General features: G+C 43.4%; 1 protein-coding gene across 1 annotated transcript in view; it reads right to left on the bottom strand.

The window, feature by feature from the left end:
- Window positions 1-14503, bottom strand: part of P2RX2 (purinergic receptor P2X 2) — a 223623-nt gene that overhangs the window by 113814 nt on the left and 95306 nt on the right. The window contains exon 4 of the mRNA XM_086943186.1: window positions 13120-13195. Coding sequence (XP_086799312.1) covers window positions 13120-13195 — 76 coding nt within the window. The remainder of the gene's footprint in view (window positions 1-13119; window positions 13196-14503) is intronic.

Genomic DNA, 14503 nt, shown 5'->3' with positions numbered 1-14503 from the left:
GTTTGGTTGAGGGATATAATGGAACTCTCAAATTGAAACTCGCGAAGATTCAGGCTACGACTGGTCTCTCGTGGCCTGACGCTTTGCCCTTAGCTCTTCTGTCAACCAGGGCGACTGTACACTCTCGAGTAGGGCTTAGCCCCTATGAGATTGTGTTTGGCCGTCCTGCCAATGTTTGGGGGGTCCCTAGGCCCAGTGTGTTTTCTGACCTTGAGTACCCAATGTTGATCGATTATCTTCATGATCTGACTGCTAAACTGAGGTTAATTCACCAACAGGTCTTTGAAGCACTGCCGACGCAGACGGAGGGTCCAGGCCACCACTCCAGCCCGGAGACTGGGTGGTGACGAGGAATTTTGGCCGCAAACGAAATCTTGAGCCAAGATTCATTGGACCCTACCAGGTGCTCCTTGCCACGAGGACTGCTGTTCGTTTGGAGGGACGCAAGCACTGGGTGCATGCTACCCACACCAAGAAGGTACCTATACCTTTGCCAGCGGACTCGTGGGTGAGGAAGGGCATCGCTTCATCTGAGGCTGAGGTTGTACCGAACTTTGTCCCTTTCAGCGACGCTCAGCTTGTTGGAGATACCTCAGTGCAGCCGGACGATATTGTTGATCATTCGTCATCACAGAACTCAAGATCTGAACAATTGTCTGGTCGACAGGATTCTGTTTTATCATCGGACCAACTGTTTGAAGATCAGACTCGTCCCGGGAGAAGCAGATATTTTCTTCGTTCCAACACCAGAGACAAATAAAAAATATTTTTGCTTTCTCCCCTGACATCCACGTTACCCCATTATCACTCTTCACTCTGAACACTTTTGAATAACTGTGATTTTGTAAATTTTGAGTCTTTTTCCTGCATATGTGTATTTGTTTTCACAGCTAGGAGATTTTTGTATATACTGTCTGATTGAAGTACCTTACATCCGGGTAGACCGTAGGGCCGCGCGGGTACTTCCTTCTGGTTAGTAGGTCCTGACACTAGGTCGGAGACCGTCGATTCCTAGGAACTCCTGGGAATTGATTATTGCTACACAGAACGAAGTGCGTCAAGAACGTTGCGGACGGTTTTAGAGGATGGCTTTCTCGAAGCTGTCGGAATTGGAAAAGGCTCAAGCTCGAAGATTCGAACTGCGTAGAATTGCACGTACAAAATGCTTCATGTTTCAGGTGTTCCTTCTATTCCTAACTGTTTCTTCGTTATTGGTGGGTGGGGTGTATTACATGATACAGTCATTGTTGCCTTCTGCCTCACCTACCTCTTCTCCTGAGCCTAAGCCTACCTCCACTGTCTCTCCTCATTCCTTCCACATCCTCCCTCAACACGAGCAGGTTAGACGTGCGGAATTCATGAACAATTCCTTCGTTCAGCTCCTTCATCAGCATCAGTTGGTGATGAACACTACCAACTGTTGGGTGTGTGGGTTAATGCCACATACCACCGATAAGGGAATTCCGTACTTGGTCCTTCCTTACAGTTCCCAGGGTTCAGCTTGAGCATTCCAAACGATGTTTCGCAGCGCACTAGATTCCTACCCCAATCGAGAGCCACGCTCTCCACACTTTGGTCCCGGCCCGTACCATAAATCTTTGGCAATAGCGATTGCTGATTTAGATAGGGATATCTATGATTCATCGCTTATCCCACAGGAAGAGGTGCGAGCCTATAGGGATCTGAGTGAGGCTGAGTATAGTGTGCTAGTGGGTGATAGACAGCTCAGAAGTTCATCTCCAATATGGATCATACCCCACCTTGGTAATTTCTGTTTGAAAGGCCGTGGCCGTAGCCCAAGAGCTCACCTTGGGGAGAGTGCTTGCACTGAAACGTATGTTTTACCAATGCTCTCTTCCCCTGTTCTTCTGACCACCAAGGGTACGTACTTTGTCTGTTACGACCGTGCATATACATGGTTGCCCCTTGACTTCGCGGGCACCTGTTATATTGCAAATCTGTTGCCACCGACCTTTACGGTTGCTTCAGACTACCACAAGACCAGAGTTGTGAGAGGCGTGATTAGCAAAGAGGACACTGCCGGTCAAGAAGCAGGAGACTTTTTCAAGGGTTTCTTGCCGTTTTGGGGTCCTATGATCAATAGTAGGAACCTGAGACAGTTGACTCGAGTGGTGGAATCAACCGCTAATATCACTGCAAGTGCCCTTGGCAACATCACAGCAGAGCTTCAGGCTGACAGGCTTATGACGTTAAAAAATCGTATGGTTTTAGACGTCGTCTTAGCAGATAGAGGTGGAGTATGTAAGGTGATCCATTCGAGTTGTTGTATTTTTATTCCAGACAACGCTCCGACTGTCTATCAAGCCATCTCGAAGTTGCATAAGATCTCCAAGTCCATACATGTGGACGTAGGGGATTGGACGCTACTAGGGTGGTTTTGGGGTCTAATGTCGACTTGGGGTTGGAAGATTCTGATGATCATTGGGGTTGTTGTAGCATTTCTGTTCACGTGTTGTCTTTGTGTGCAGTGTGGTCCTGCCTTATGTGGCCTCTGTGCTACGACGTGTATAAGGCGGCCGCCTGTTACCAAGGAAGCGCTGATGTATAGAATAATGTTGCAGCAACATCTACATGGTCTGATGAATATCGAAATCGATTCTGATTCCGACTAGTGCTTGCCTACATGAGGGCAAAAGGAGCGTCTGAGGTTCTGTGACAATTGTAAGTGGTGTTTTCGACTCGCCCGAATATGGTCGAGTCTGGTATCTATGAACCGCAAATGACGAGTTTAGTGGGTGTACACGTTTTCGCTGTGCTAGCCTAAACCGTTTGTTTGTTTCGTGGGTTTCTTCATCTGAACCCACGGGTTCCATCTTAGATACGACATCCATTTTGTTTCTTGCCCTCAAGTAGCCAGCGAACGGACACTGTCCGCTTCGTGACCCTGGGATTCCCAAACTCTTGTGGAAGACACGTGTTTCTTTGAGGGTGTCTTTATGATGAGGGGGATGATACTGTAAGGCAGATTGCCCCGCTCGAGGCTCATCTTGCCGTGCCGATCTATTGTTTGAGTTGTGCATTCATTAGGCACGTCTCCTTTGATCCCTGCAATCGTGTTTTCTGATACCACCCTTTTACACCCTTTTCGATCTGTTCGCTATCCTCGTCTTCCTCTGCACCTGTTTCTGCCTCTTCCTTGATTCGTTTACAGCCGAACGGAATGTACTAATGGTGGGAAGATGTACTTTTACAGTTGGGAACTGCCAAATGCTACTGTAATTATGTTCCGGGCCCTGAATACATGAAAGCGACCCCCTATGACATTTACTGTGGGAACCGGGTTGTAATCTTTTGTTCATCATGTTATCCTATGACGAAAAAACTGTATAAGAAGAGCGATCCACAGATACAATTCAAAGCAGTCTCCTCGAACCTACACGTGGTGTACTTCTTGTGATTTCTGTGTTCCCTGCAGTAATAAACCTCGAATCTTTGACGCCGAAGGAAGTGTCCCGTGTCTCTGTCATTTGTACGCCGGAACAGGTTACCCACGAAGGTTTTAGGTGTTATCCCTGGCACCGCTGGGTCTTAGAAAAACCCAGTCCTTCACTATTGCATTGCAAATGCTTGTCTTTTAGAGTGTGGCTGAGCAGTTTTTGTCTTGGCTAGAACAAGTGAGGCAGAGTAAGAAGTACTCTTCTATACATTGCAAGTGATATCAGCCCAGATTACAGTAAGGTGGTGATCTGACAACACCCTGAAGCACATCATCAAGGAAGGACACACCTCCAACTAAGTTATCATCTCATTTTTACACATGTGCATGTGGGAATGTTTTTCTGAGTGATGGTCATTCCTCTCTGCCTTTCAGTTGTGATTTTATATTTTCATTCATTAAAATAATTTAAACTCTTTTGCAATGCAATAAGTCTTGCATTTGCAAGAGTTTAAGCTATTGGCATTGTAAATAACAATGCCTTTAATGTATCTGCTTTAATAACAACACATCAATAAAAGGCATTGTCATTTACAATGCCAATAGCTCAAACTTTCGTAAATGCGAGAACTATTGCATTGCAAATGCTTGTTTTTTGTTTTATGGCACAAGGAGATTAAGTGATTTGTCCAGAATCGCACAATGTCGAGCCCAAGCCGAGTCTGGAACCCTGTTCACCAGTTCCACAGTCAGCAGCTCTGGTTGTTACACCACATGGTGAGAAATGTCTATGCCCCTCACCCCAATTTTTAGGAAAATAATACACTTTTAGGGGAAAAACATGTACTGCCGAGCAGCATTGATAGGTGTGAGACAAGGACAATCCGAATCATAGATAGCTAGAAAGCACTTAGAAGTGTACTTAATGACATCGCTTCCTGCAGTTTCATTGGGCAAAGGCCCTGTGACATCGTTTCGTGAGATGCCTTCAAATACGATACTGGCACTCCTACACAAAAATCTAAAAAACGTAAGATCTGTGTAGATTACAAATGTAAACTGAGGTAAAGCACGCGCTCGACAGTCTCTCATTCACGCAGTGTTTCTTCAGCGAACAACGCCATATCAGAGAAAATGTTAATCTGCTCATGCTCCGATTAGCAGTATTCTTGCTTCCTAGCATGCTCAGTTTGACTCAGCCAGATGCTGAGCATGCTCAAAAAGTCAAATCCTGTTTTGGTGAGTGGTTTAAGGAAGGAGCTTTGCGTCTTTTACCTGACAAAAGTAATCGTTGAGGAAGTAGTACTTCTGCTTTACAAATCTGACTCCTTACAAATCAGACACCGAGGTATCCCCCTGCAAAAGTTTAATCAGGAGACAAACAGAGAGCAAGACACAGAAGCGTGAGAGATGCACAGCGAAAGTTCTTACCTACTGAGGACATCCCGAGCTGAGCGTGCATGCACATTAACAAAGCGAAACTGCTTAAGGCTTGCGACGATAACAGGCAATCTTGCCTGGGGCATGGGCGCGACATGGAGCGTGCGGCCGGAAGTGTCCGGGGCTCCCATGAGCTGAGGGAGCCCGCGTATTGGAGAAGCGAGGTGGGAGCTCACCCTCCAGAGGGAAGTCCGGTGGGAGCCTACCCCGCCTTCGTGAATGCTGCATGGTGTGGCTGGATCAGGATTTAAGGCGGGGCTCCTTTGAGCAAGACGGAGCCCCACATGTGGCTGCGCCAGTGACAGTGTGAAGAGGCGAGTCCCCTCTGCCATTGAGGAGAACAGCCTGGGAGCAGCGCAGAGTCCCCACAAGAGCCGGTGAGTGGGGTTGAGCAAGAGGCATGCTGGGTGCCGTGCTTGGACAGAGCGCATGCGTATGGTGGAGCAGGAGTTGTGATAAAGCCGCGAGCTGTACGCGTGCACATCTCCTGTCTGTTAAGCTTCAGCACAGACAGTCGATGTGCACGTGTACAGCTGGCAGCGTTATTAGAACTCCTGCTCGCACCATACACGTGCACATCTCCTGTCCAGGACTTGCCGTACGCGAGCACATGTCCTGTCCTGTCCCCCTTCGCAATGCAACAATAGATCTCACCTAGGCGAGCAACGCATGGCGCTACATCGCTAGGCGAGACCTAAAAACTTAATTTCACCACGGATATAGAAATCCTTAAATGAATCTAGATTCACAGAATGGAAGCAATATAACTCATTCTTGTCTGAGAATAGTTTTATTTTTTCATCAACGGTCATTTAGGGGTATGCACACAGTTTACGATTATCGACAAAAGAAAAATGTTAAATCAATATTTCAGATTTGTATTCAATGGCATTTTAACTCTCAAAATCTCTTGCTCTCACCTACTCTTCTAGGTAAATCACACCAATTTGTGAGCAGGGTACTTCATCGAACATTAAAATGCAAATATTGATGGAATGTTAAATATTTAACAATATTTTTGTGATGTTTCCTTATTTGGTTTACAACAGTTGTAGGGAACAAAGGCATGATGTACCGTGGGATTTTGCAGTTGAAAGCATATGGTCCGCAAAATCACGACATTTGTGACCACAAACCCCTTTTTATTTAGATGAGACATTCTTTCTGAGTCTCAAAACTGCTTTTCCAACCTATTATGAATTACACATAGGAATGAGCATAAAAAGAGAGTCTCCCTTCTATTCAAGAGTTGCAGTTGCAAACCATTATAAGGGCCCACAAAATGTACTGCAAGACACATGCACACCAGACTGCCTAGCACCCTGGCATTTGTCCAGATGACGCCTTCCACGGAATTATCCTAATTTCAATATCAGATAAATGTCCTTGGCGTTATACTATTTCCTAATACTCTGCAATACATAGAACCACTGTTTTTGCTTCATTTACTGGTGATACATCCTAGCTGGGATGGCAGTCCAAACTACTTTCATCTGTGAAACAGGGCTTCATGGCTACTCTCCGTTAACATAAAAGGTTGTATGATCCCCCCTCTCTTCCAGATTTCGGATAGACTGTGTCCCTATTATTTAGGTTTTTTTTGCATTTTGCCTCCGGTGAAAGGATGTGATGAATAACCTTATTATACCTTCATCACTCATTATGTGTTCCAATAATGAGGCCCTTTTAAAATTAAAAATAACCCTCATTCTCATCCCAACATAAATTACAATGTATTTCTTCCAGTGGCAACACAAGACAGGGAAGCCCTCCTATTCTTGCCAGGTCTTACTTCCATGCCCCGGATTACACCAAGTGAGAAGAGCAACCAATCCCACTTTTTTACCCTCTAAAGGGGCTTTGGGGCTTGTTTCAATATCAGCTCAGCGGTTTTCAATGCCTACAATAATGGTGCCCTCGACACACAGTTTGTAGTTTCTGTAAATGCAACACTTTGGTCTATAAATTTCAGGTTGCTATTCTCGTCAGTTCTATTGTTTATTTTTGCCTCACATGGAGAGGTAAAGCCTCCTTCCCTGAGATGCTTTTAAGGATCTACTATAGACACGTGGTGGAATGCCCACACACCACCTGGAAGCCCAACAATCAAATAGAGATACAGGACAAGTAAGAAGACTTGGCAGCAGGCACATGTTTTAAACTGCTGGTAGAGCTGAGGCAGAAGCAGTCAGTGCCAGGCTCTGCGCCAACAAAAGGCGCCCCCAGGCTTGCCCCATGCTGGGCAAGAAACATAAAGGTGAAAACATGCAGCGTGAAACCGACCAGACTGACACAGAATGCAAAAACCAAGCAATGTGGACAGTGACCTCCAGTTATACATTCTGAGTACAACTCAACTCTTAAAATACATTTATATATTTTGGAAGCATTTATTTCAATTCATTTATTTCAATTAGCTAGAGTTTTTATATTAACGTTAACGTTCTTGATGAAAAACGTACATCTAATCAACAAAATGTCTTGCAGAGAATTTTAACTTCTTTTAAATTACTTCAGCAGAAAATGTGTCGTGGGTAACTGGCCTACAGATCAATCGGCGGAGAATGCATGTAAAAAAAACATGAAAGGCCAGTATTGCTGTGGCCACTGATTTTATATTCAGTGAGCTTTTCTGGAATTCAGGGGGCATATTATCATGGGGGTTTATCTCTGCTTTTTTGGCTTTAAAAGCCGAGAAAGCGGAGATAAAATTATCTCCCTATTACCTAGCTGTCGCTAACACCAGTTAGCGACAGCTAGTAGGAGATAGCGACCATCTTGGGCCCCACTTTGCATTTTAGTGATATTTATCACTAATGACATGTAAAGTGGGCGTGCCAAGATGTTAGCGACTGGAAACAGTCGCTAACATCGCTATCTCCTATTACCAACTTTTGGAGATATTCGCGCTAAGCGCGAATATCTCCAAAAGCTAACACCTGCCCTGAGCAGTTCTTAGCCATGTTATCCAATGGGAGCTGGATAAAATGGCTAAGAGCATTAGCTCGGTAATGCATGAATATCGCTGACTTTTCAGCGATATTCATGCATTGCGGCCGATTTTTATTGCATTTGCGATAAACCTTGGTAATACCAAGGTTTATCTGCGATAAAAATCGCCGCAGCTCAGCAGTACATTTTTGTCTGTAACCAAGCAATAGCGATAATTATCACTATTGCTTGGTAATATGCCCCCAGTCTTTGAGTCAGTCGCCTTGTGAGCCCAGGCTGTAAACGCTCACAGCAGTGTAGTGCACTTCTAGACTGACAAAAAACTGAACACACATGACCAGAGGTCCACCGAACTATATCAAAGATGGAAGGATGACATCTCTGAAATGCCAAAAAGCTGAACACTCATGTGACAGACTATGACTGCCCCAGCCTTGGATCTATGACAGAATTTCGACAGACAGAATTTCGACCTACACAAATATCGGCGTTATTATATCGATAGCAAAAATATCGACGCCCTATGTACAACATGGTAAGTACCAAAATATCGAAAAAAAAATATTGATGTTAAAAATATCGTTGTAAAATATATCGATTTTTTTTGGATTTAAAATAACATAAAAAATACTGTAAATAATACTTATTAATTACTTAAGCATATTTAAATATATGTAATAATGGTAAAAAAAATAATATTACATATTTAATTAAAAAAATAATAATTACAAATCATATATAATATATAATTACTTAACAATAATTACTATTCCCACTCCAGTGGGTGCAACAGTAGAGAAAACTGACCCTGAACACTAAAAATACCCCTTTACACAAAAACCTAAAACTGACCCTGAACCCTAAAAATACCCCTTTACCCAAAAACTGAAAACTGACCCTGTACCCTAAAAATACCCCTTTACCCAAGAACTGAAAACTGACACTGAACCCAAAAAATACCCCTTTACCCAAAAACTGAACACTGACCCTGAACCCTAAAAATACCCCTTTACCCAAAAACTGAAAACTGACCCTGAACCCTAAAAATACCCCTTTACCCAAAAACTGAAAACTGACCCTGAACCCCAAAAATACCCCTTTACCCAAAAACTGAAAACTGACCCTGAACCCTAAAAATACCCCTTTACCCAAAAACTGAAAACTGACCCTGAACCCTAAAAATACCCCTTTACCCAAAAACTGAAAACTGACCCTGTACCCTAAAAATACCCCTTTACCCAAAAACTGAAAACTGACCCTGAATCCTAAAAATACACCTTTACCCCAAAAACCAAAACTGACCCAGAACACTAAAAATACCCCTTTACCCAAAAACCCCAAACTGACCCTGAACCCTAAAAATACTCCTTTACCCAAAATTAATTAATATTTCAATTAAATTACTTCCCACCCTATTCCCCTATAAACCCACAACCCGCTCCAGTAGTAAAACATATAATTTAGTTAAAAATATACATAAATTATCAATTAATTATTCTATTAATCAATTAAAATAATTCATTGCCAATTAATATTTAATAGCAAAATAAATTAATCATTAAAAAATAATTAATTCATTACAAATAAATTACTTCCCACCCTATTCCCCTATAAACCCACAACCCGCTACAGTAGTAAAACATATAATTTACTTAAAAAAATACATAAATTATCAATTAATTAATCAATTAATCAATTAAAATAATTCTTTGCCAATTAATATTGAATTGCAAAATAAATTAATTAAAAAATAATTATTTAATTACAAATAAATTACTTCCCACCCTATTCCCCTATAAACCCACAACCCGCTCCAGTAGTAAAACATATAATTTACTTAAAAATATACATAAATTATCAATTAATTAATCAATTAATCAATTAAAATAATTCATTGCCAATTAATATTTAATAGCAAAATAAATTAATCATTAAAAAATAATAATTATTTATAAATAAATTACTTCCCACCCTATTCCCCTATAAACCCACAACCCGCTCCAGTAGTAAAACATATAATTTAGTTAAAAATATACATAAATTATCAAATAATTATTCTATTAATCAATTAAAATAATTCATTGCCAATTAATATTTAATAGCAAAATAAATTAATCATTAAAAAATAATTAATTCATTACAAATAAATTACTTCCCACCCTATTCCCCTATAAACCCACAACCCGCTCCAGTAGTAAAACATATAATTTACTTAAAAAAATACATAAATTATCAATTAATTAATCAATTAATCAATTAAAATAATTCTTTGCCAATTAATATTGAATTGCAAAATAAATTAATTAAAAAATAAAGATATTCTGTCCCATCGATATTAGCAACTCGATATAAGTGTAAGTCGAAATTAAAAAATCGATATTTTGACTGTTTACCCCCAGCCTTACAGGCCTTTTAGAGGGACTGCCTGACTAGAAAACAGCCGTTTCCCTGTAGACCACAGCACATCCGATGACAGGCTGTTCATGTTCGAACTGAAGAGAAATGTACTTCAAAGCAAAATGAAATCCAACAAAGTGACATAGTGGGTAGATGAGGGCATACCAAAACTTTGCACTTAAAAATGTAAGCCAAAACAGTGACTAGTTTTATGAAGCTAGCAGCACTACTAATGCTCTCTGCTCCAATTAACATGGTAAATCAAGTGTCCGTTTATCTTTCAAATTATTTTAACCTGCAGTTATCAATAACTACTTTATTAACCGCCAGCCTTGGGTTCCTGAGCAGCATGCTGTTCAGCGTAAAGTACTTTAATGACTCATCGGGGGTAGTAAGAGCTGTATAAATGCAGTTGCTGTACAACACAAACAGTTCGGCTGTGTGCAGATGGGTTGGGGCGGTGTGTAACGGGATTTAAAATTCCTAGACCTTTCTTGTGATATAGAAAAAAAGAAATACCACGGCAAATGATGTCTTACAGCAAGGCTCTTTATTAATGTTGATTTACGCAAACTTAACACACTCATTCTATATTTATTTCTGTTTCCAAAGATACCCGCACTGGCTCCTCCCCCAACACCGGTTACCATCAGACGCAGTTACGGTTAGTAAATGGGGCTTATTTCTCACCACAAAACATCAAAACATTTTGGGGCATATGTTCAAGAACTTAACGCCGCTGTAGCAAACGTTTTTTGACATTATGGTGGCTTTTTTATCGCCGTATTTACAAGTTGCCGCTAACTGCACTTTTCTGGTGTAAACGTACATTTTTTAGTTCGCCACTTCTGGAGTGTGTGCGAGGCAGGGTCCCTGGTGCTGGGCGTGGTACAGGAAAAACAGGAAGGGACACTAGAGCGGTGGGGACGCAGGGATCGCAGGGCAACAAGGGAGAGGATAGAGAAAGAGGAACTGCAAATAAACACAGGAAAACAAAGCCGAACAAAGCAACGATAAAGAAAGATAAAGAAAGATAAAAGTAGAAAAGCAACGGTGAAGTGCAGAAAGATGAACAGGAACAGCACAAAAGAGGGACAGGAAGGCAGTCAAGCTGCAGAGCAGTGACGCTATACCACTGGACCACCAGAGATGAGGCGCAGGTCGGAGGCTGCGGGTGGAGGAGGGGCTCGAACACCTGACCTCTGGGTCAGAGGAACCAGCAGCAGCAGAGGGGGACAGCAGCAGCACAACCAGATGGCGCAGCACTGTGGGAAGAGGAAGTCCACTAAGTATTACTCCCGATACACCCAAAAGCAAACTAACAGGGGCAAGGAAAGGCAAGACCACCTGGTTGCCTCTTCCGATCTATCAATGGCAACCAGATTCTCTGTTCCCCAGTGAGTAACAGTAGCTCAAGCTGCATACCCAAGGGCCTTGGCCAGAACTGGCCCATACCCCTGGCACCCACTGCCTCCAAAGGCCGATTGCAGCGACTTGAGCCAGTTAGTGGAGTGCCCCACCAGTCCTGTGCGGTGCCCTCATGATGTAGGTCAGCTTCAGTGCAAGGATTGCTCAGGGTGCGGTGTGCGTCACCCACAGGTGCTGGGCCTGCGCCCGACTTGCCCCCAGGGCTCAATGCGCTGCACTCTCTCCTAATCTGTGACTCAGCCAGCAAGAGCCTCAGCCAGGTGGGATTTTACAAGCCCGGGTACAGCAGTCACTGCCAAGTCTCGGGGAACCTCTTGATGAAGGTGACGCAACAGGGCCCCCTTAGGTGTGAAGTTGCAGCGCTCCCGCCACACACGTTTGGTGCAGCTCAGGGGCCTCACCCTCCACAGCATCCGGCCAGCGCAACATCCTCCGGCCTGTGATGCAGAGAGGCGCTGCTCACCATTGGTAATCTCCTCTGTGCTCCCCTGTGTAGTGGTGGCACCTGGTATGGGATGCAGACCTCCCTACGTTGGTGCGCGGGAGCGCCTCTACTGTTCACAGCTCCATGATGCGCCAGGCGGTCTTCTCACACAGGTTAGCAATGTGTCTCCATGCGACCTGCCAGACTTCACCACCAGGTAAGGGCAATCGCCGACACCTCAATGTCTACCTCCACGGCCCAGCAACTCGACAGCACCTCTGCCTCCCACTCTGGATCACAGACACAGGCACAGTGAGGCCTCCGGGCCCCGGAGAGTGTACCCCCTTTCAAGGTTTTGGCTGCCATGGTGTTACAAGAAGGACGCTATGAAAGGTGATGCATCACTGGTTTTTCCCTGCGATGCAGTTCGTTTCCTAACTGTAGCCCTGAATCTGCATTTCCTCTTCCCCATGGACTCTGACTGGTCCTCCTGGCTGTTGGGGGAGCTTGAGGGAGTTGTTGATTTGTGCTGCACTTGGCCCTGGCTGCGCCATTCTGCATTCTATTGGTTTTATTTCCTATTTTTCATTGGAGGTGGACTTATAGGCTATTTTACCTTTAGAGGCAAAAAAGTCACGTTGGGCTGACTAACTTGAGTTTTTTGCAGCTAATGGGCCTTTCTTCACTTTTCTCTTGCTAACATCAAGATTTGTTTCGCCTTGACGCTAGTGTTAACGGCAGTTTTCACCGCCGCTAGCTGTTACTATCGCCATGTAGCGGCGTATTGTAAATACATCGCTAATAGGGTGATAGTTTTGGTGATAGGCCCTGTTAAGAAAACTGCCGCTAACTAACGCTAATGCTAGTTAGCAGCAGTTCTTGTACATATACCCCTTTGTTTTTCTTGATGCCCAGTTGATGGCTTGATCTACCATCCTCGCTTACATCATCCAGGGCAGGGCGCCTGGTATTGGCTCTGGCCTTCTGCAGGCTTCTCGCACAGGTTCACGTTTAAGCAAGGGACCAGTTACAGACAAATCCTCACAGAGTCCTCCCATCCAAATGAAGTATCATCACTTACCGTTCCCCAGCATGTACATCTCCCCTCGCTTGCAGTCAGCATCCGAGCTGCAGTTGGCATTCTCCACTCTGCTGCTCTGAAAGAGACAGAGGGCAAGGGCGTGGGACAGGGGGAGCCATGGGGAGATGGGAGAGGGCGAGAGTTGAGGGAAAGTGGTCAAGAAGAAAGCAGTAAATGAGGGTTGTATTAAAGATGGACTTAGAATAAGAGCATAAGAATGGGGAACAAAGAGGAATATTGAAAAGAAGAGGGAGGTATTATGTGGGAAGTAGAAAGACAGGCCGGGAGGAAATGCGGTATGTGAGATAATGGGACAGACAGCAGGGAAAGAACAGACGTGGGGTGCAGTGTGGAGACAAACAACCATGTAGAGTGAAGGGGAGAAGAAGGAAAATAGAAAGGCACAAAGAATGAGAGCAGAGGTATAGAAAGAGAGATGAAAGGGAAATAAAGTAATTCAGGGGGCAGAGGTGTAGTGGAAGCACAGAGTAAGCAGTAGAGAGACACAAATATAAAGGTGGATAGACGTAAAAAAAGATGAGTAACACAAAGTAGAATATAGGATTAGAGAAGAAAAGAAGTCCAAGTAGGAAGGGGTTGGGAAGAGGGTTGGTAGAAGGGTGAGAAGGATAGGGTGTATAAGTGAGTTGGTGAGGACATGGTTTTCGGTTCTAACATCTATTCCCAACCACTGTAGTTACTTGGGAGAATTAATTTCAAAGATCAGAGCAGACATTCTCACAGCATTGCAAACAAAGGCTCTTGCAACCAGTGCAGGCTCTCTCAGGCCACCCCTAAAAGCCAGTAATAAAGACACTCAGCCCAAACTTGAACTGCAAAGACTTTGCACCAGTAAAAGTGAGTTTTTGCTTGTGTTATTAGAAAACCTACCTTTGCAGATTTTGTTCTTGAAATTTAAAGGTCGTAAACTTCATAAAGCTTAGGGAAGAAAATCTTCAGAACTTTGCACACTTCTAATTATTATAAGCACCCGGGGATACTGTGGAAGCACCCTACTATAATTGTTAACACTGCGGATTATTTGAGCAATATTCAGTTATAAGGGAAGTACTTTGGCCTGTGGATGCTGCACTAGTATACAACAGCATCGGGTCCGAAGCCGCTGTATTATCCGGCATAGACTTACTGGTGGACCATTAACAGGAACAGTGATTGCATTTTATCATAATATTGTATTTAAAACAAGAATTATTTCTCCGGGAAAGGGATTTTCCACTGGCATTTTTTCCAAGAGGCACTTATTTGAATGTGAAAAAGCTACACTAGGTTTTTACACATTTATTTAATTCAAATTGGTAGAAGGTTTGTTAGAAAGCTGCTCTGTGGGGCATGTAAGCAAACCCTGATAAAGTAGTGCTTCTGG

The sequence above is a fragment of the Lissotriton vulgaris genome, chromosome 11 (assembly GCF_964263255.1).
Source record: "Lissotriton vulgaris chromosome 11, aLisVul1.2, whole genome shotgun sequence".
NCBI lineage: Eukaryota > Metazoa > Chordata > Amphibia > Caudata > Salamandridae > Lissotriton > Lissotriton vulgaris.
Note: the sequence above shows the minus strand (reverse complement) of the source record. Positions and strands in the feature narration are given on the sequence as shown.